This window comes from Dermacentor variabilis, chromosome 9 (assembly GCF_050947875.1).
Source record: "Dermacentor variabilis isolate Ectoservices chromosome 9, ASM5094787v1, whole genome shotgun sequence".
NCBI classification, from domain to species: Eukaryota; Metazoa; Arthropoda; class Arachnida; order Ixodida; family Ixodidae; genus Dermacentor; species Dermacentor variabilis.
The window spans coordinates 9,364,996-9,388,100 of record NC_134576.1 but is presented as its reverse complement, the minus strand read 5'-3'; the positions used below and the strand labels follow the sequence as shown (position 1 = coordinate 9,388,100).

At 45.9% G+C, this 23,105-nt stretch overlaps 1 protein-coding gene across 4 annotated transcripts in view; it reads right to left on the bottom strand.

Moving 5' to 3' along the window:
* The window catches only part of LOC142558606 (uncharacterized), a 163,475-nt gene extending 140,576 nt beyond the window's left edge, over positions 1-22,899 (bottom strand). For all 4 annotated transcript variants that reach the window (XM_075670763.1, XM_075670766.1, XM_075670765.1 and 1 more), the window contains exon 1: positions 22,431-22,899. In XM_075670763.1, coding sequence (XP_075526878.1) covers positions 22,431-22,842 — 412 coding nt within the window. In that variant the 5' untranslated portion in view covers positions 22,843-22,899. The remainder of the gene's footprint in view (positions 1-22,430) is intronic.
* Positions 22,900-23,105: the final 206 nt, after the last annotated feature.

Below are 23,105 nucleotides of genomic sequence, written 5' to 3'. Positions count from 1 at the left end.
CTTACCGCTAACTCATTGATTGGCTTCTTGTGTACCAGTTTCTTCCACTCCCTCCTCAAGTCTAGGCTAATTCGAGTTCTTACCATCCTATGGTCACTGCAGCGTACCTTGCCGAGCACGTCTACATCTTGTATGATGCCAGGGTTCGCGCAGAGTAGGAAGTCGATTTCATTTCTAGTCTCACCATTCGGGCTCCTCCACGTCCACTTTTGGCTAACCCGCTTGCGGAAAAAGGTATTCATTATCCTCATATTATTCTGTTCCGCAAACTCTACTAATAACTCTCCCCTGCTATTCCTAGTGCCTATGCCATATTCCCCCACTGACTTGTCTCCAGCCTGCTTCTTGCCTATGCTGACATTGAATTCGCCCATCAGTATAGTGTATATTGTTTTGTCTTTACCCATCGCCGATTCCACGTCTTGATAAAAGCTTTCGACTTCCTGGTCATCATGACTGCATGTAGGGGCATAGACTTGTACCACCTTCAATTTGCACCTCTTATTAAGTTTTACAAAAAGACCTGCCACCCTCTCGTTAATGCTATAGAATTCCTGTATGTTACCAGCTATTTCCTTATTAATCAGGAATCCGACTCCTAGTTCTCGTCTCTCCGCTGAGCCCCGGTAGCACAGGACGTGCCCGCTTTTCAGCACTGTATATGCTTCTTTTGGCCTCCTAACTTCACTGAGCCCTATTATATCCCATTAACTGCCCTCTAATTTCTCCAATAACACTTCTAGACTCGCCTCACTAGATAACGTTCTAACGTTAAATGTTGCCAGGTTCAGATTCCAATGGCGGCCTGTCCGGAGCTAGGCATTCTTAGCACCCTCTGCTGCGTCACAGATCTGACCGCCGCCGTGGTCAGTTGCTTCGCAGCTGCTGGGGACTGAGGGCCGGGGTTTGATTGTTGTATTTATATAGGAGGTTGTGGCCAAGTACTGCACCAGAATGGACAATCTTGCTGTGGTGAGAGAGTGCGTTACCGGTTCTGGTCACCGGGATCAGGCCGCACTCCAGGCCTGTTTGTGCAATTTTCTCAACACACGGTTATTTTTTTTTTTTTGTATTTTCCAGTGGAGAATTGCGCGGCACCGGGATTTGAACCACGGTCCTCTTGCACGGGAGGCGGATACTCTACCGTCCCAGCAGGAGTTCAATTAAAGAATTAAATTCTGGGGTTTTACGTGACAAAACCACTTTCTGATTATGAGGCACGCCGTAGTGGAGGACTCCGGAAATTTCAACCACTTGGGGTTCTTTAACGTGCACCTAATTCGAAGTACACGGGTGTTTTCGCATTTCGCCCGCATCGAAATGCGGCCGCCGTGGCCGGGATCCGATCCCGCGACCTCGTGCTCAGCAGTCTAACACCATAGCCACTGAGCAACAATGGCGGGTCCCGCAGGAGTTGTACGCCTCATTTAACCAACAGTGGTGCCCTATTTGATCAGTCAAGGTGCACCAATCTGAGCTCGGTTATACCGCACGGATGGCACTCGGCTAGAGAACCAGGTATTTATGACCTGCACATGTGTGGCCATACATAATTGAGGATATATATAATTTTTTTTTTTAGGAGGGTTCCCGTACAGTGATAAAATAAAGGAAAAGACATTGAAAGGAAAGAAAAAAAGGGGGGGGGAAAGGAACATAACAGGTGATTTGAACTCGTGACCCTTGGATGTTGCCCGGAAAGATAGCTCAGTCGGTTGGTTCGTCAGGCCCCAGGTTACTTTCAAGCGCCATGGCTCCTGCTCCGAGCCTCATACTTACGTGGAAAGGGACTGATATTGTCCACAATGTTGAGACGTGGAAAATTCCCTTGAAATAAATATGGTTTGCAAGACAAATGCTTGTAAGTATTGAACCTCTTAAAAGATGAGGGGGAATATGCGCTCACCGAGAGGGCATCGTCCGCACGAGACCACCACCAGGCACCTTACTGAGACGTGGAGGGCTCTGTGGCCGGAACAAAGCCTCCCTTCTCTGCCGGCCAAGAGGGGAAAACGTGCTTTCCGATCACTCAAGGTTGCGCGGACATAGTATAACTCTAGCGTCTAGGAAAAGCTTAAACAGGTGCGAGGGCGGCACGCATAGCGTGGGAAGCTAGCCGCCAGAATAACTATCTCAAGGACTGCTGCTGACGAGGGCGAAATACCTTCGTGTAATTATAATAACCCTAATAGGACCATTTTCGAAAGAAAAAAAGGAAACGGCCCAGAGGACTATACTACGAGAGCTATGACTGATAATTCTCTCTCTCTCTCTCTCTCTCTCTCTCTCTCTATATATATATATATATATATATATATATATATATATATATATATATATATATATATATATATATATATATATATATATATATATTCATCTCATCTATGGGATCGCATGAGCGCGCTGTTGCTTTGTCTCTGCGTGTAGTAGTTAAGAGAGCCAGTTTAAGGGCGGAGAAGGAAGGAAAGGAAAGCAAAATTGGAGCACCGTGGTTTTAAAGCGCACCCGTGGTAGAGAAACGGAAGGTGATATAAGCGTGCGTGGCCATGATACGCACACGACAAACTGCCTTAAAATATTTAGACTTGAGGGAAAGCTTCGTTAACAAACGTGGTATTGCAACACACCAAATGCCTGCTGACGCAGACGCCCCTGCAGGGATCCACTCCCTAATAAGGCAGAACACATTCCTTGGGAATTATTATCTAGGTCAATGCAATTTTAATTCAAATAGTAGCACATATGTAATTTGGTAATGGAAAATTTATTATTGGTAGAAATTTTGATGATTATGTTACTATGTCATTCAAGTCTGTTCGGACACACAGCCGGTGACTCTGAAAGAACACATAATCACTACTAATTTCAGTGCTTCAGCTTGTCTGTGCATCTATGGCATAACGATTTCAATATCGGGCTTCTGTGATAGAGGTCCTGTGTTTTAATCCTGCTCTCAGAAAATTTTAATAATGTCTCTTCAATTGTTTATACTGCAGTAATTTCTTAAGAACGATCCCTTTGCAAAGTTGCAAACCAATTTAAAGCCAGAAGGACAAAGTTTAGGCAAGTCCATGCACTACCCATCATTACGGTGGCTAGATGGGTAGGTGTGCTGTCTGCCGGACATGATGCGTACTTCAGTGCTTCTCCACTTCATGATGACAAATGTGACGCTGCGGTCAGAGGCCTGTCACCAGCGGCACGCATCATCTGCTGCTGCGACCGTATTACAGTCAACATGCAGCGTATTCATCACTTTATTTGAACTGTAAACTGTGTTCACAATCGCACCATAGACAGTTACAGATTTCTGAATGCAGCACTCTGTCACTTGCGAAGGTAACATACTTACTCTGTCTGCAAACTGTTTCCCGGTTTGAGAAGAAAAGAAATATAGCACTATTCACATTCTTTCGTTTGGTAAAAATGTTAAAATTGAGTCTATGAAAACCAGCACCAATTCTATGCGGACATTCATCAGTTCCTCTAAAGGAACTAGCCCTTCATCAGTTCCTCTAACGGTATAGCTAGAATCGAAATTTGTTTTACAAATCAGTATGTAGATGCTGTATGTGAATGAAATTCGTGCAGGGAGCATTCTTTTACCAAGTCTGTAGAGAAAATGACTTGGTCTGAAGGAACGTAAAATAATATCGAATAAATATTGATATTCGGACAACTAAACTCCCTGGCTTTATTTCTTTGCCCATATGGGTACTGTTATATATAAACAAGATGCATGGTAATTCGTGTCGAGCTGAACACGTTCGCAACATAAACCAACAACCTTTTTTGCCAATACAGTGGAACCTCAATTATGCAACTTTCTCGGGACCGCGAAAAAACGTCATAAAATCTGAACATAAATTATGCCTATAAAAATACTACTTATTTCGCGCAACGCATTTACGAGAAACTTCAATGTAAACTACTGACATACTCTGCAGGGCTTGGAAACCCAAATTACCAAAGATGTAAATACAATAAGAATTAATATTGCAGTACAGGTACCAATCATGCTTTATTCAAACGAACCCTTACGGCACTCCACTGTGCACTGCCACGATTCTCGCCAGCCGGCGTGAATGTTTAAAGTCAGTATGTGTGTTTCTTCTGGACCTTGTTTGATCCGCGAACCAAGAGCTTTCGCTCGAGTTGGGCAATGTCTAAAAGGAGGTCCTCTGCGGCGGCGCGTGAACAGACGAAGTTCCAGATGCCGTCGTCATTTTCCTCGTCCGATGTCGCAGCGGACTAGTGCCGTCACACACTTATACTACACTTGCCATCATGACAGCTGGCACCCTTAAACGCAAGGGTTTGCTCGGGCTGCATATGGTAAAAAAGACCGCTCTCATCGGCGTTGAAAACGTCACAGGGCTTGTATACAGCAGTCATCTCCGGCAGCGACTGCATCCACTCGTTCACTGTCGAAACGTCCACGGAAGTTCTTTCTCCGCAGAGGCGGGTGTACACAATCCTGTTTCGCTTTTTAAGGCGATCCGGCCACCCATTGGATGCCTGAAAGTCATCGATGCCCAGACGCAATGCCATAAGGTCCGCCTTTTCCTTTAGGATGGCGCCGTCAACGTTGATCGCAGAGCTCCGTGCTTGATGCAGCCACCTGACGAGAACTTTTTGTAACTTCTCATGCTGTCCTTTTACTGCTTTCCGCTTGAGCCCGAAGTTGTTGGCATTCTGCAATATCACCGCTTTGTTTGCCAGGATCATCCTAAGCAAAGATTTGGGTATCCTAAGGTCCCGGGCAATGCTGGCTTTCATGGCTCCATGCCGCTTTTTTGCTTCCTCGATAATATTCAGCTTATCGCTGAGCGACAGAACTGTACGCTTTCGAGACATCGTGCGTTGCGTTGCTCAACACAACTCAAAACCTCCGCTGAATGCTGGTCACTAGGATTATGACGAAGAACACATGCAATAAACCTAGGCCTCTCCGTGCTACCCTGTCGGCGATCTGCTGCTGGGAAACTGGAAGGAGAGAAATGCTTCCCCGATGCGACAAGAGGCAATGCTGCCGAGAAGAGAGGGAGAAAGCGACTGTAAAGAAAAAAACGGCGCTATTTCAGCACAGTGGGTGTCGCGGGCAGCTGTTGGTGGGGGGAGAGAAACGCTTCCCCAACGGGATGAGAGGTGACGCCGCTGACGGAGCGAGGAAAGAGACCCGCGGCAGTTTTTTTTCGTCCACCGTTTCATCCCGCGCTTCGCGACATATCACGCGTCATATCACGCGGGTCAGGCGTAAAATTGCATCAGATAACCGGGGTTTTTAATGCATTGCTGCTATGGGGACTTCGCCGGGACTGCGCTGATCCGTCGTAAAACCCGCGTCATCGCAAAACCGGGGTACGTATAACCGGGGTTCCACTGTAATATTAGATCCTTTTCCTGTAGAAAAAAAAACCTATTTCTTACCTTGTTCATGATCGATGATTAACTGTATGATGTATTATAGTAGCAGCCTGTAGCATGCAAAATAATAGTTTGGATTCTTGATGGTCGTATACATACGCTTGAATGTAATAAGGTAATGTTTAGGTTGCACACATAAACCAGCAATGCCAAGCTTTTATAGCAAACTATGGCTGTTATGTTTGCATGATACAGCTACTTGCATGTCATAACTGTAGTTTTATGATTTAGGCAACACTGCTTGGTTCTGACTATGACGTCACAAAAGTAAATAAAGAGCAGCCACAGCAAGTGGCTGCGCGCACCTTCTTCAGCTGTCGGAACTGCGTGTCAATGTGTCGTCGCTTCCACGATACAACACTGGCAAATAGGATGGAATTGGTGCATAAATAACGGAATGCTACCACCGGGAGTTCATCCTTGCAGATTCACCATCAGGGCCAGCTGAAGGAAAAGGACAAAGCCCCCCCACCAGAAAGTCTGATGGGCACCTCCATGAAAGGCTGCATCAAGCCATTCGGTTTATCTCAGTCAAAGGACTGGGAGGTCTACACTCAACGATTTTAGTTCTTTTTGCAAGCCCACGACATTGAGAACGCCAACAAGTAGAGGTATACCTTCCTGAGCTGATGCGGCCCACGACATTCAAGTTAGCCAAGGCCCTTATGGTGCCAGCACAGTTGAAGAACACCATGGCATCAAGAATACTGTCTGCCCTGCAAGAGCATCCTGCCCTGAAACCACCCGAACTGGCAAGGCGCCCGGGGAGTTGGCTGCCGGTTACCTTGCAGCCTTCCGGAGCTCAGCACAGTACTGCAATTTCACGGCCCTCGACACTGCATTGCAGGACCGTTTCGTATTCGGCCTATACAACAAAAAGGTGAAAAGGAACTTAACGAAACAGGAGGTGACCCTCACTAGCGCCATGGATGAACCGGTCCCGGCAGAAGTAGTGGATCGGGAGGTTGACCTTCTGCCCCGCTCTAGCACTTCCGCAACACGAATGGAGCCAGTGCACCAAGGAACGATGGGGGACAGTGCCAAAGAGCAGGACAACACGGAGGAGGACATTCTATGTTTACGAGCTTTTCTTTTTTCTTTCTTTCTTTATTGGTTTATCACATATACATGTGATGGGAGGCGAAGGGAAAAGCCATTCAAGGATGGCTTGAGGGAGTCCTTCGCCCCCACGCTGGCAAAGACAACAGCAGAGGCACACACGTCCTGTTCACATGTTCGTACACATTTACAAAACCATCATATTAAGCACAACATTGCCATAAAGCTTGACAAAACCATAAAATTAAACACATTAATTACTGTCCTACGTAGGGCATCATGCGTTAACATACTTTACTTCACCTCAGCATCGAATGACAGCACATTTCATAACAATGTACGCTTAGTAATAGTGACATTGAAACAATATATTTAAATAGAAATCGTAAAAAGCTCTAGTGGTCAATGTTAGTCTAGAAAGAATGTGTACAAGTCAGATAATGTTGCTTCACGAATATCGATTTGTTTTTTATTGAACTCATTTAGTAGACGTGGAAGTTTGTCTTGGAGCATTTGCCGACCATAGCCAGTGTGACAATATGGAACATTCCATATTTCTGTTGTTCTAGTGGCATATGATGCTTCCTTTGAATGGAGATTCACCAAACCCATGAAGGTAGAATTATGACAGTCATAGTTAAGGCGATATCCACGCAACAATTTATACTCATATGTGTCTTGTACTCTCACTATTTTAAATTTTTTAAAGAGCTCCACAGTAGAATGCCGGAGTGGCACATTCTCAATTATTCTCAAAATTCTTTTTTGCATTACTAATAGCCGCGAGAAATTCGATTGTGTTGTAGTCCCCCAGACCAAATGACAATAGTTTAGATAGGAAGCGAAGAGGGCGTTATAGATTAACAATTTTATTGACTTCGGAATTAAGTAGCGGTTTCTGTTCAGAATTCCCGTTATTGCACCTAACTTTTGTAATATCGCATTGATATGCTCATCCCATTGCAGTGATTCTGAAAAATGCACACCAAGTACTTTAATAGACCTAACTAGCTCTATCTCTGAGCAGCGATAAACTAGGTTATGTACTACTGAAACCTTCCTGCCTATAGAATGAAACATCACAGCGTTTGTTTTCTTTGTATTTATCTTTAATTGGTTATTATCTGCCCACGTGCTTAGTTCCTCTAAAACGGCATTACCTTGCCCATTACATTGCCCATACACGGAAGGACCATGACAGACTGCAGGATGGATCCTGCGTTAGTTGCGGCGGGCCACATCAGCGCCATCTCTGGCATCTCAGGGACGCACAGTGCCAAAATTGCAGAAAAATGGGGCACGTTGCCAGGGTATGTCTTTCTCGGAGGCAGTCCGACCCACGAGCAAACTGGGAAAATGGAAGCAAGAGTCAATTCAAGGGCGCCTATTGCGAAAATATCTCTTACTGCAACAACAGTGCGCCAAGCTCCATTCAGGTGCTGCCGGAACCCACCAAGAAGGTTTATGTCAACATCAGCATCGAGGGCACAGCATGCCGAATGGAAGTGGGCTTGGAGTCGACATTTTCGCTTATTTCCGATCCCACAGCTAGGAAGATTTTTCCAAACGGACTACTCCCAAAGCTGCAACCACTTGATATGGTAATGAGAGATTACCAACACAATCACATTGCTGTGCACGAAATCAGCATAGTCAGTGACATTCAACCATTTGAACACAATACTGAAACTGGTAATCGTCAAAAGTGAGCGCCCGAGCCTGCTCGGTCTGGTTGGTTCCCGACATTAGGCATCAGTACCACCGGGGTGCAACATGTCAGCCTGCTCCGTGCAAAGACATATTCAGAGATTTTGTTTCCTTATTCGACGGAGCACTGGGTTGTTACTGTGGACCACAGGCGCAGTTTGCTCTCAACGTGGACATTTCACCAGTGCGCCTGAAGGCTCGGAGAGTATCATTTGCGCTCTGCCCCAAAATCGATGCCGACCTGGATAAGCTGATACAACAGGGATAATTGAGCTCATCGACCACGCCCAATGGGAAACACCTATTGTAACTCCTTTGAAGGCAAACAGAGATACAGTCGAACCTTAGTATATCAAACAGCGCAGTGATCGTGAAATAGTTTGATATAGCCAGAATTCTATATATAAAATCACATAAAAAACACATCAAAAACTTGTACAAATCAATCAATGAACCCACCGTGGCGCAGTAAATACCCACTTGAAGCTTCACACAAAGCATTTATTTCTTTGGGTGATGTTTTTTTCTACAACGCACATGTTGTAAGCTGTGTGATATTGTTTCTGTATTTTAGCACTGATATTTTTGTTTGTAAAAAAAAAGATATTGTATCTTTACACCGCTCATACGATAAGTTGTGTATTCAATTTATTCTTTTCTTGTACAAATTTTGTGCATGTTAACTTACTGCTTCATGCTTTTACAATGCTTGAGAAATTCATTGTGTATTTGTTGTGAAGTGCTTGTGCACAATGCCAGCTGTTTTACGGGTGACCGGGACCTTGTCAGGCTCTTGCCTTTTGTCTTGGCGCCCTCTTTTCGTTGAACAGAAAATAAACTTTCACTTTCACTTTCAGTGTAGCCTGCTTCTTATTAGCAAGTGCATGCTTAGCCACAGCGTCCTTAACATAATTTAAACAATCCACAAGTGTTAGGCCAGTGCCTTCTATTGCACCGCAGTAGCGGCGAAGAAGGGCAAAAGCAGCTACAGCCTCAGTTGAAGTGGGGAGCGGAGCAAAATCAGTGCTTGCAGGATCAACCTCGGCAATGTATTCATTTGGCCGCTACTTTCACTGCAATCTCCACAACCGTCAACCGAAGCATTTTTAAACACTGTCAATAACAAAGTATTAAGTGGTGCCTGTCAAGGTGTCTATGAGTGAGCCCAGTGAGTGCGTGCTGTCACGTGTCTTTGTGGATGCAAACCACCCTTCCTTGCGAGGCACGGCAGGTGCAGAGCGTGTCACTGAGGAGGAGTTAGTGCAGCAAATGCAATGTGTCGTTGACGTCGAACTAACCAAGCCGCCGTGTGTGTACACCGTTACGTTCGAACGGTGCACTCAGCGTGATCAATGTGTGCAGCTATAGTGCGCAGCAGTCGGGAACGCCCATCACACCACCGCTATTTTCAAAGGTGTTGCAGGAAAGCTCACCACATGTCAACAGAGCGCACGTGGTCTGGGGTGGCGGAGTTCGATATATCCATAATGCGTCCAACCTGCTCGAAATAAAATAATTAAAAATGCATTTGGTTTTCCAGGTCATACAGAAAGTGTTCGATATAAGCAATAATTCGATATATCTGTGTTCAATATATTGAGGTTTGACTGTATCTGCATTTGTGCTGACTACAAGTGCACTATTAACAAGGCGCTGCAGCCCTGCGTGTATCCTGTGCCGGTAATCAGCCACCTGCTTGCATCCCTATCAGGTAGGAAAGTACTTGCAAAACTAGACTTGGCTTAGGTGTACCAGCAGCTGCCAGTGGCCAAGGAAGTTGTGGACACACATACTATCGTGACAGATCAAGGAGCATTTGACACCCGAAGACTTCAGTTCGGGGTTAGTGTCGCACCCGGCATTTTTCGAGATCTGATGGAAACCCTGTTGCGTGGCATACCAGGCGCCATTCCATATTTTGATGACATCATCATTGCTGGTGCTTTGCGTAAAGAGCTTTTTCACCGTCTCCCCGATGTCCTCAGTCAATTTTAAGAAGCCATGCTGAGAGTCAATAAAAACAAGTGCAATTTTGGTGTGGATCATGTGGAATTTCTGGGATTCCTTATCTGTTTTTTTTAATTTATTTATCACAATACCCGCAGCGCCCGTACGCATTAAAGCGGGGGGGGGGAGGAGGAAACAAAGAATAAATAAACCAGGCAAAACAAAACATGTACCCGAAACACTTTCATACTCGTACATACACACAAAAACACTATCTTACTTCAGTGGGCGTACAGAGTTTGAAAATATATCGTTTTAGAAAATTGTTGTGACATCTGATGGTAGCTTGTTCCATTGGCTTATGGTTCTGGAGAAAAATGACATTTTAAACGCTTCAGTTTTGCAGGCTATTTCTTTATTTTTATTTTCATGGTCCAGCCGTTGAGAAACATAATCAGGCTTGGAAAAATATTTTCCGGGATCTATACCTGTTCAAGAGTGGAATATGTTGTGAAAGAGTTTCATTCCGAGATATTTCCTGCGCTGCTGTAGTGGTTCCCAACCGAGGCTTTCTTGTGCTCATGAAACACTGAAATTCCTGGTGTAATTTGAATAAACAAAACGAACGGCTATGCTTTGAATTCTTTCTAAACTGTTCACCTCATGTGCCAACCACGGATCCTACACAGCACAAGCATAATCCTGAACAGATCGGACATTTGATTTGTACAATGATACCTTTGCCTCCGGCTCCAAGAAAGAACAGGTGTGAAATAAACGCCGAAATGTTTGTGCTCCTGAACCGATAATATTGTGCTTGAATTTAAAGAGTAACAGAAGTCATGAGTTGTTCTTTTCCTCGAAAAATGCATACGAACGTTTTTTTTCAAGTTAGTGAGCATGTGCCACTTGTTGCACCAGTTATCTTGTACAGGTCGTTTTGTAGAACATTGCAGTCATGGGTAGCATGAATAGTCCTGCACAAAACACAATCATAGACAAATAGCCTGATTTGCGATGAAATACCAGAGCAAATATCATTTATATAGATAAAAAACAAAAGCGGTTCTATGACTGATCCTTGGGGCACGCCAGAGGACACATCAACTTCACTGGATGTTTTGCTATTAAGCACAACTTTCTATTTTCTTAAATTTAGGTATTCTTTTATCCAGTTAACAACTGTACTGTTTATATTATACACTTCTAATTTTTCTATAATTAAAGAGTGAGGGACAACATCGAATGCCTTCTTAAAATATATAAACAAACAGTCAACAGGAAAACCCTTAACCAAAGCTCCAGCTAAATCATGCGTCAACTCAAGCAACTGTGTTGTACAGGAAAATCCACTACGAAATCCATGCTGCTGATGTGTAACTCAATGTCAAAGCAGTCCATCCGATGTCAAGCAATAGATAGGCAATCATAAACCTGCCTCACCCTGCAAACAAAACCGAACTGCAGGCTTTTCTGGAGCACATCAACTTCTACCACGCCTCCCCACCTTGCAAGGAAACAATTGCTGAGCCGTTACATCGCCTGGACAAGCATGCAACCTGGGTCTGTGGTCGAGTGCAACAGAGTGCCTTTGTCAGTGTGAAACAGCTCTTGGCATCCAACAAGTCCTTACACATTTTGACGAAAGGAAACCAGTGATCCTTGCATGCGATGCATCTCTGTACAGTATTGGAGCCGTGCTCAGCCCCCCATTGGCAGACTGTACCAAAGCTCCAATCACTTTTTATTCGCAAACCATGTCTACTGCCGAGGGAAACTACATGCAGATCAACAAGGAGGCACTCGCTATTGTAGCAGGTGTGAAAAAGTTCCACAATTACGTGTATGGCTGCCCATTTTAGATTCACACGGATCATAAGCCATTACTAAAGGGAAAATCAGACATCCACCCGTTCGTAGCAATTGCTACTAGGAAACCCATACGGGTTCCTCGAAAGAAAAGCCTCAAAGTTTAAGAAAACTTCATCCTGGTCTGGGACTCGAACCCAGGACCACCGCCTTTCCGGGGCAGCCGCTCTACCATCTGAGCTAACCAGGCGGCTAGCAGATGGCAGGGCGAAGTTGAATTTGTCGACAACACAAAGCAAGGGCAAGTGTTTGACGTAGTAATTCTGTGGAAACCCGCAAGGTGGAGAGAAGTAATTACTAAAGTGAAAATCAGACATCCACCCATGCGTAGCAAGTACTACAAGAAAACCCATACGGGTCCCTCGAAAGAAAAGCCTCAAAGTTGAAGAAAAATTCGTCCTGGTCTGGGACTCGAACCCGGGACCACCGCCTTTCCAGGGCAGCCGCTCTACCATCTGAGCTAACCAGGCGGCTAGCAGATGGCAGGGCGAAGTCGAATTTGTCGACAACACGAAGCAAAGGCAAGTGTTTGACGTAGTAATTCTGTGGAAACCCGCAAGGTGGAGAGAAGTAATTACTAAAGCAAAAATCAGACATCCACCCGTGCGTAGCAATTTCTACAAGAAAACCCATACGGGTTCCTCGAAAGAAAAGCCTCAAAGTTGAAGAAAAATTTGTCCTGGTCCGGGACTCGGCCACTGCTCAGGCTGTGCGTTCTCGACAGTCAGATGGCACAAGTGTTGTCACTATGTGTGCTGCGTTCGTCGCATTTTCTTAAATGACTACCAGTACTTTCTACTCCACCAACATGGACAGCAGTTGGTCCATATGGACGGCCTCAGCAGACTGCCTCTGCTGCCGCACCAGGATGAGCCCAAGCTAGCATAGTTCGTTATGTTGTTGAATACGATTCCAGAGCCCCCGCTCCATGCTGCGGACATAGCCACCTTGGCTGCAGAGATTGCATCCTTTCCCATGTGCTGAACTGGGCATGGAAGGGCTGGCGAAGGGACAGCATATGCGCCGAATTCACGCCATTAATTTCACAGCAACATGAACTGTCCGTACACACAGCTTGTTTGCTGTGGAGTGATAGGGAGGAGGGGCCCGAATAGTTAAGTTTGTACAAACGCTTTCAACAAATCCTTCCTTCCCGCTGCAATAGAACAACGGAACTCGCTCCCGGAATGCATTTGTTGTAGAGCAAAACTTTTCGAAATTTCGAGTTACTAACCACCCATATTTGCAACTAATTATGCAACAACTTGTTCTCTTTAGTGTCCTTTCAGTTGTTGCCTTTTTTTTTTGCTTTGTACATGACCATTCCTTCGATGTTTGTATTATTGTTTTGCCCCCCTCCCCCTATGTAATACCCCGCATAATAATAAATTATGGTGATGATGATGATGTACTTGAAACCCTGCATGGAGGACACCCAGGCATCATCAGGATAAAGGCACTCGCTCACACCTATATGTGGTGGCCCAGAATGGATGCTGCTATCAAATAACGGGTTCGCCGGTGCCAGGCGTGTCAGAAGACGTGGCCAGAGATGCCACGGGGACCAGTTCACCACTGGGTGACCACCTGGATACCATGGTCCCGGCTACATGTCAGTTTTGCCGGGCCATTTCAGGGGCAGACCTTCCTGGTAGTGGTTGACTCGTATTCAAAATTGCTCGAGGTCATTCAGGTGTCGTCAATGATGTCCCTCACCGTGACTGGCATCCTGCAGAGGCTACTTGCGACACATGGACTGCCGGACCCAGACATCTCAGGCGACAGAGCACCATTCACATCCCTCGAATTCGAGTTTTCTGAGTACAAATTTGATCCGCCACGTTACATCAGCACCCTTCCACCCCACCACGAATGGACAGGCTGAGAGAATGGTGTGAATGACCTAAACAGCACAGTCTCGAATCATCCATGGGAACTATGAAAAGCGACTGGCTGATTTCATGCTACAGCAGCACATAACCCCGCACATGGCCCCAGCTTGTTCGCTGGCTGAACTTTTAATGGGCCCTCGGTCGTCAACTATGCTGGACCAGCTGCATTTAGACAGGGCTCCGGACAGGTCATCCCAGCTGATAGTACCTGTGCCTACCCCACAGACATTCCAGGCAGAAGATCTTGCCTTCCCACGCAACTATAGTAGGGGCCTGCCATGGATTGCAGCAGTTATCTAGAGAGCCATGGGGCCGGTGTCATATGAGGTCATGTTACTGGATGGCCGAGTACTTCGCCACCATATGGACCAGCTTCGGCATTGGATTTGTGCAGCTACCACGACACCAGAACTGGCGATCACAGAATGGCCACTAGAGAGGGAGCCTGCCGAGTTCCCCCGCAATCAATGGGCAGAGCAGCGGAACTTCCAAAATCAGTGAAGTTGTAGAGCTGCAACCTGCAGAAGTTCAACTTCCAAATGGCACATGTGCACATGAACCAGTGTTGGCCGAAGACGTTGGGGAACGAGTCAGATGTCATCCACCATCGATCCATGATGCTTGCGTCATTTGCAAAGAGTTCATAATTTTCCGTGGAATTTGAGAGACTATGTTTTAGCATTAATGGATTGCTAATAATGTTCTGTCTATGTGGGGGAGGGGTGTTATGTTTGCATGCTATAGCCGCTTGCGTGCCATGACTAGTTTTATGACGTTGGCAACTTTGCTTGGTTTTGACTATGATGTCACAAAAGTGAATAAAGAGCGGCCGCAGCAAGCAGCTGTGCCTTCTTCAGTTGAGTCGAATTGCGTGTCAGTGTGTCATTGCTTCTGCGATACAACAATAGCCTTAAATGAAACACAGCACCACATCACAATGCTCTCAATACTACATGTAGCTTAGTGCAACGTGATTTTTCATTTCTGCAATACGCTCACGAGACAATTGGATTCTTGCTTGTCACAAGGAAGTGCAGGAGAGCAATGGATTAGCTTGATGATGCTGTTCATAAGTTCAAGTTTGTGCTGCTCACAAGTGACTAGTCCAAAAGGTCTGAGCTGGAAAAAGGAAGAAAAATCTACCAGCTACAGTCCATGCACAGTAGTCGTTTTCTTTTGAACTGCGGCGGTTTCACTTGAATCTGTACTTTATACTGCTGTGTGGGATGTTATGTTTGTTGTCGTACTTGCCAAAACGCCAAATGAATGAATGAATGTGTGGTTTTTATTGGCGCAAGGGCCAGGTATGGCCAAAGAGCGCCATGCAAGTGTTAGTGATTTCGCAGTGGAGTTATGAATTCTGTGAAGTTGATGTGACGTGGCTGTAAAGGGGCCTAAAATATAGTCACTGTAAAGTGCGTAAAATGTACGTGTAATAAAATTATGGCGGTGACAAATGACGTGTACTATGAGCATTAGGACAACCTCATTTAAAAAATTGGACTGCTTTGGTGTTGAAAAATGGTTTTTTACCAAGAAACATAGCAGGGTGAAGAGGTATGCAATAACGATATGCAAGAGGAAAATGCTTCTTTCTTTCAGGTTCGGCTTTGCGACACTCCAAGAGGGCGTGAAGGACGGTTAGCCTCTCACCACATCGACCACAGGTTGACGGTTCATTTCCAGTAAGCAGAAAATTGTGTGCACCAAATGTGCGCCCTATTCTTAGGCGGCAGAATAAGACATCTGTTCGCCGTGATTTTGTTGAGGAAGGCCAAAAACCTAGCTGTGGCTTTATAACGTGAAGTTTATTGTTTATTTCTGCGTTCCACATGCGTTGCCAGTGTTGTCGCAGTTTCTTACGCAAGAAAGGCTTCAGATCTGTGACCGGGACAGCAGCTGCAGAAAAAGTGTTTAGTGATGTGAGTGATGTGGCCATTTTATCAGCCAGTACATTACCCTCGATACCTCTATGGCCAGGTATCCAGCATATTACTACATGTATATGTGACATATAAATACTGCAGAAGAGGGAGTAAAGTTCAATGAATACAGGATTTTTAAGCTTTTGTAATGAAATTAACGCTTTTACGAGACTTAGCGAGTCTGTGTATACAATTGCTCTGTCGAGTTTTAATTTCTGTATATGTCTTACTGCAGACAGTACTGCATAAGCTTCTGCAGTGAAGATACTTGTTTGCGGGTTCAGTAAGTCAGATATAGAAAGAGAGGGACCAACAGCAGCATAAGATACAATAGCATGTGATTTAGACGCGTCTGTGTAGAATTCGGAACAGCTGTACTTCGATTGAAGTTCGCGGAAATGCATAGCGATTTCGATGTCAGGTGCGTGTTTTGTGACCTCTACAAAGGATATGTCACAGTCTATCACCTGCCACTCCCAGGGCGGTAATAGCTTAGTTGGAGGCATTAGTCGATGTTCGAGAACAGGGACATCCATTTCCTTGCGAAGTTCTCTTGCACGCAGTGAGAAAGGAAGTCTCATGGAGGGTTTATTATTAAAAAGTGTTTGACAAGTTAATTCGTTAACAGTTTTGAAACACGGATGTTCTTTATTGGAGCGCACATTGAGAAAATAGGTAAAGCTGATGTACGTTCTCTGAAAATGTAGTGACCATTCGTCTGACTCTGCATATAGACTTTCCACCGGGCTTGTTCTAAATGCGCCAGTGGCCAGGCGGATACCCAGATGATGAACGGGGTATAACATTTTTAGCGCACTAGGTGCAGCAGAGTGATATACTACGGCACCATAATCTAACCGTGATCTAACTAGGCTCTTGTAAAGATTCAACAGGCACCTCCTGTCGCAACCCCATGTAGTGTGGGATAGGATATTAAGTAGGTTCATTGTTTTTAGACATTTTATGTGTGAAATGAATGTAAGCTTGGAGTCAAGTATAACACCTAGAAATTTGTGCTCTTTGTTAAAAGGAATTTGTTGTCCGCCCAGTTCTAGAAAAGGATCTGGGACCAGGCCTCTCTTTCTTGTGAAGAGAACTCAGGAACTTTTGTGGGGGTTGATTTTAAATCCATTTTGGTCTGCCCACATGGACACCTTGTTTAGGGCCTGCTGCACCTGTCTCTCGCAGACTGTGAGATTGCAGGATTTGAAACCTATTTGTATACCGTCTACATAGACGGAATAAAAAATAGCTGGTGGTAATGATGCCCGAAGCGTGTTCATCTTTATGACAAAGAGCGTGCAGCTGAGTACTCCACCCTGGGGTACCCCAGTTTTCTGTATGAATGTACGCGACAGTGCAGGACCTATTTTCACCCGAAATGTACGGTTCTCTAGGTAGCTCTCTATGATAGTTAACATATTGCCGCGGATGCCCAGCGCCGAAAGGTCGCGCAGGATTCCGTACCGCCAGGTTGTGTCGTACCAGAAATACCATACCAGGTTGTTTCCATATCCAGAAATACAGATAGAAAAGATTGCTTGTGCACGAAGGCATCGCGAATGCTCGCTTCGATGCGCACGAGATGGTCGGTTGTAGATCGCCCTTCCCTAAAACCACATTGAAATGGGTCAAGCATCTTACTTGACTCTAGGAGCTGTATGAGACGGCGATTGACCATTTTTTCAAAGAGCTTACAAAGGCAGCTTGTAAGCGCTATGGGACGGTAGCTAGTGAGCAATGAAGTGTCTTTACCATGCTTCAAAACAGGGATCACAATAGCCTCCTTCCACTTTGATGGGAGATAACCAGCAGCCCAGATAGCATTGAGAAGTGTAAGTAGCGTGGTTTGTGTGTCGGAGTGTAGGTGCTTAAGCATATCATACATGATTCTATAGGGGCCCGGTGCAGAGCTCCAACATACTGACAAGGAAGCTTTAAGTTCCGCAATCGTAAAAGGACGATTATAAGGATCGTTTGGGATGTATTTCCGATTCAGTGGCTTAAGTTCTTCTATTGCTTTATGTTTAAGAAAGTCCTCCGAATACTGAGTGGAGCTAGACACGCGCTCGAAGTGTTCACCGAGAGCATCAGCCTGGTCTTCCAACTTGTTTCCTTCTTTATCAACAAAGGGCAATGGCTGAAATTGTGTTCCCTTTAGTCTCCTCAGCCTTGATTGTGGGATGAAGTTATTCACTGTCTCGATGATAAAAGTGGTAAAAATACGCTACCGCGTCGTCAATACTAAAATCTGTGATAAAATCTCGTGATAGGTAGGTCGATTCCTTAAAATGCTCCCAGTCGGCAGAAGCTAGCTTCCACCGAGGCGTATATGAAGGGCATTGATGTTCTTCAATTAAGTTTAAAAGTATCAGAAAATGGTCACTTCCGTATGGATTTTTAATAACACTCCACTCTAGGTAAGGGTAAAGATCTGCGGAGCCGATAGATAAGTCTATGGAAGAATGTGAGTGGTGATAGTACATATCATAATAAGTCGGTTCATTTTTATTGAAGAGGCATGTTCCCGTGTTTACTAAAAAGTTTTCTACTGATCGACCTCTCGCGTCGCATCGTGAGTCTCCCCACATCGTGTGGTGAGCATTAAAATCTCCCACAAGTATGCAAGGTTCGGGAAGTTGGATAATAAGGTTGTAAAAGTGTTTTTTTTAGATGATGGTTCGGGGGTATATAAATAGAACAGACAGTGATTAATTTATTAAAGAGAATGGCCCAAACTGCCACTGCCTCAAGGGTCGTCTGAAGGGCGACGTGTCGGCAAGCTACAGACCTGTCCGCTATTATTGCTACTCCGCCAGAGGCGTTAGCTTCATCGCGGTCTCTTTGGAAGATGAAGTAATTGCGAAGAAGGTTTGTGTTTGTAGGTTTCATATGTGTCTCCTGAACACACAGCAACTTGGGATTGTGTTTGTGTAGTAGTTCTCTAATGTCATCGAGGTTATTTAGATGTGCTCGTACATTCCACTGCAGTATTTGTGTACCCATTATGCTATTTGTGTTCAGTGCTGTGTGTTTAAGACACGAGGATTAGCTCACAGGCCTTTTTCAGGCGCCGTGACGGGAGTTTTGTCTCGTTTGGAGCGATCGAGAGTGCCTCGCCGCTCCTTCAGCGCTGGTGGCGCCGTCTTGCTGGTGGTTGTCTCCATTGCCTCTTGCGAGGCGCTGGACACGCGCTCTTCCGAGCACTTTGTTTGGCGTGAAGGCCTTGGCACGTTGGACGAGGCCTTTGAGGTCACCTGCCCAGAGGTAGATGGCCCCTTCCGCGGGGTTGGCGTAGCAGCGCTAGCTGCAGCCGCCGGGGGGGCGGATGGCGTCACTGCCGCCTCACTGGGTGTGGGACGGTCAGCCGCCGGAGACGGTTGTGGCGCTGCCCCTGACGCGCCACTTCGGCAAATGTGCTATTAGGCAGGTATGCCACCCATCTACGTGCCTCCTTGAACAATATATTTTCTTTCACTTTGATCGTGACAATTTCTTTTTCTTTTTTCCAAGACGGGCACGACCGCGAGTATGCGGCGTGCTCGCCTTCACAGTTTACACAACGGAGAGAGTTTTCACAAGATTCAGAGGTGTGCTCATGAGCACTGCATTTCGCGCAGGTTTGGTGGCCTCGGCACGACCGAAACACTGGCATTTGAAACAACGCAGGGGATTAGGGACATATGGGTGAACACGGAGCTTGATATACCCGGCCTTGATGGACTCGGGCAGAACACTTGTGCCAAAAGTAAGTATCAGATGTTTGGTCTGTATTTCCTTATTATCACGCCTCATCTTAATTCGCTTAACATTTATGACGTTCTGCTCACTGAATCCCTCCAAGAGCTCAGCCTCAGTCAGCTTCAAGAGATCATCATCGGAGACTACACCACGGGTGGTATTCATGGTACGATGAGGAGTTAGTTACTTTGGCGTCACCAAATGAAACTAGATTGGGTAGCTTTTCATATTGTTTTTGGTTGCGGAGTTCCAAGAGGAGATTGCCGCTTGCCATCCTGGATGCTTTATAACCTGTACCAAAAACTTGGGTAAGAGACTTGGACACGAGGAATGGTGAGATTGTTCGCACGGGTTTGTCTGGTGTTTCGGAGTGCACTACACGGAAACGAGGAAAAGTTTCTTTTTCACGGGCAGAAAATTCGAAGACATCATCGGTGCGCCCCCTCTTAAGGGAGCGATCAGGTAATGGGGGGAAAGAAGAAGCCATAAGAGATTGTAATTTTGGCAGTAACATCAGCCACCCACCGTGGAGTCCTACAAGGGGACGTTGCAGGACCTGTGAAACACGGCCTGCAAACGCCAGCTGTACATTACCACTATAACCAAATATGATATAACCTAGGCTGGCTATTCACACAAGGTTAACCCTTGCTGCCTGGAAAAATTGGAAGTAAGTGGAAGCTAGGAGAAGACAGAAAAGATGAAAAGTGAGAGAAAGATGAAGACTAGAGGGAGAGAGAGACAGGAAAAGGCAACTACCGATTTCCCCCAGGTGGGTCAGTCCAGGGGTACCGTCTACGTGAAGCAGAGGCCAAAGGGGTGTGTTGCCGCCGCCGAGGGGCCGTAAAGGTCCAAACACCCGGCATTGGCTCAACCCCCAGGATCCCCTTTTCCCCGGACACGGCTAAGCCGCGCACGGCTACACGCGGGAAGGTCCAACCCTCATGTGCTCGGGTACGTGGTGTCGCAACACACCAAATGCCTGCTGACGCAGGCGCTCCTGCGGGGCCAAAACATCAAGCTTCTTGCATAGAATCATTTTGTCAACCATATTTCAACAGGTTCACTTCCTTACTTGTGTACAAATGCTCACTATTCACTTGTTAAAAACACGCATCATTTTAATTCACACCATATTTGCTCGAAGCGCATGTGCAAGTTTGGCTAACTGTCTCTTCAGGATTATTTTAGCGACCGCCATCCCATTAAGGTATTGGTTGTTCATTCTACGGGAAGTTTCTTCAGCTGGAGCGCCGGGTAGGATCGAAGGAACAGTGTCACTCATTAGCGGCAGGTGCATCTTCATAATACACTCAATTAAATGCTCCTTGAAGTGGCGCTCACACACGGCTAATGCAGTTCAAACATTCTCTATGTGCGAGCTCACGTTTCTCAGAAAGTTCTGGGTCTCGTGGCACTAAATTCAGTGATATTTACCTCGTAGCTTGCATGTTTGTAGCCGAGCTTACAATATGATGCAAAGTAAGTGGTGCATCTCCGGCTAATTTTCTTGCTGGAGGAGCACTTCCACTCAGTTGCAGGCCTTTTTATTCACAAACGTCACCCACAGTATTCACACTTCGCTCCTTAAACCTTTAAGTAAATTACAGGAGCTCGGTGAATTATCTTGACTACGAGTGCAATGCACCGTGCAGTCAGCGTGTTAAAAGCTGATGTAAATGACCGCTTTTGAATATTCTCATTGCAGTAAGAAACACCACACTTTTATGCACTCTCTCAACATAATTTAACCATTTTCTTTCAGGATTTACTGTGAAGGTCAATTATTTTATATACCACAGGCCTCTCATGACTGCAGTGCTACTCCTGCAGTCATGATGTGGAGGGGAAGCGAACTACGCTGCTAGGAATGCCTATCCATCTAGCCACCGTATCATCATTCCCATGCTGGCTCAACCATAAGAGTTTCACACCATAGTTACTAGAGGAAACTCTAGCGCTAGTCTCTATGGCAGCTGCAATTGGGGCGGTTCAGTCAGCATGGGAATTACGGGAAGAACATGGATTTGCCTACACTTCGTCCTTCTTGCTTCAAATGGCTCGGCCACTATGTAGATTTGTCATTTTCAACATAGTACTGTGTATCACATAATTAAATAGACATTAAAATTGTCAGCCAGCAGGATTCGAACACAGGACCTCCAATACAGGGGCCCGATATTTAAACCGTTACACCACGGACGCCTGCATCGACAAGCGGCATAGAACACCCTTATGAGTTTCTTGCGGGTAAGCCTGCGTGTTGAGACGCTTGGGCGTTTCAATATGGCCACCTCGTGAGGTTGAGCAGCTTCAATTAGTATTGGCAGAGTATTCTGCACTTGGAAAAGTACAGATCGCTTTGAAATTTCGGTCAATGAAGAAAGATAAAGCATAAACAAACAAAGCCACAAGAAAGTCTCAATTTACAAGAACAAAGATCCGACAAATCCATGTACTTCCCATCATTCCCATGGTGGCCCACAATCGCAGCGCCAGTATTTCTTCTAGTAATTATTGTATAAAACCCTATGCACTCAACTGTCCCGCTGGCAGCTCCCATAGCTCCCAGCACCACAATTCCCTCTAGTAATTGTATGAAACTTTACGCTAGCAGCAATACCCAGTGGTCCATGTCGTTTTCTCGGCAAGACAGCAGCCAGCACGCACCTAGTGGATCAAGCTACTAGACAAACTGCGTCACTGGGAAGAGAGGCGCAAAGAGGTTAGGTAGACAGGTCAGCCAGTAGACACAAAGTTTCTGAAGTAGGCTAAAAATGTTAATCGTAATACAATTTTTCTTTTTTCACGCGCCTGCAGAACTCGCAAAATGCAGGGAAATCTCACTGTATGCACGCACTTGTCATGAAGGGCACGCGCAGACGGCACAATAGGTCCGGCCGCGCCGCCTGAGCTCCTCCTCCTCCGTCCACGCCGGTCACAGAGAGATGACCTGCGCCGGTCCCGTCGATCGAAAGGGCGATCGGCGACTCGCCGCCAAGGAACAGCTGCGGCCGAGCCCCCAGCAGCCTTGCGGTCACCGCTGCCGAGTCGTCGCCGATGGCCGAAATAGCGAGCGAACACGGCAGCTGCACTCGTAGCACGGCGCACTGCCGCAAGGGACCTGCTCGCTGATCGTCCAGCACGACGCTCATGTTCCTGAAACTCGTGTCGTCAGCGCACGAACGCGAACTCGTTGCCCACAAGCAGCAACTTCGATATGCTTGAATTCTCGGGAATTTCGCCACAGTCATTTGGACAAGCGAGAACATTTTAACAACACTGGAGATTGAAACAAGTGCCCTACCCCCTCCGCGCGCTAGGAGAAAAGTGTGGCGGAAATGACGTATAGGTTCTCATTTTTTTGCTGCTTCTTTATTTTTTTTGCTGTATGGCCACGCCTTTTGGGCCACAATGGCGGCGTTGTTATGGTCTTGAGCGCTCCCACGTGTTGCTCTGGTAGGTTTCGTGCCGTGGCAAAGGCGCTGTGTGGGCGGGTTTGCGTTAGTCACCGTGTCTTGTTGCGCTGTGTTAC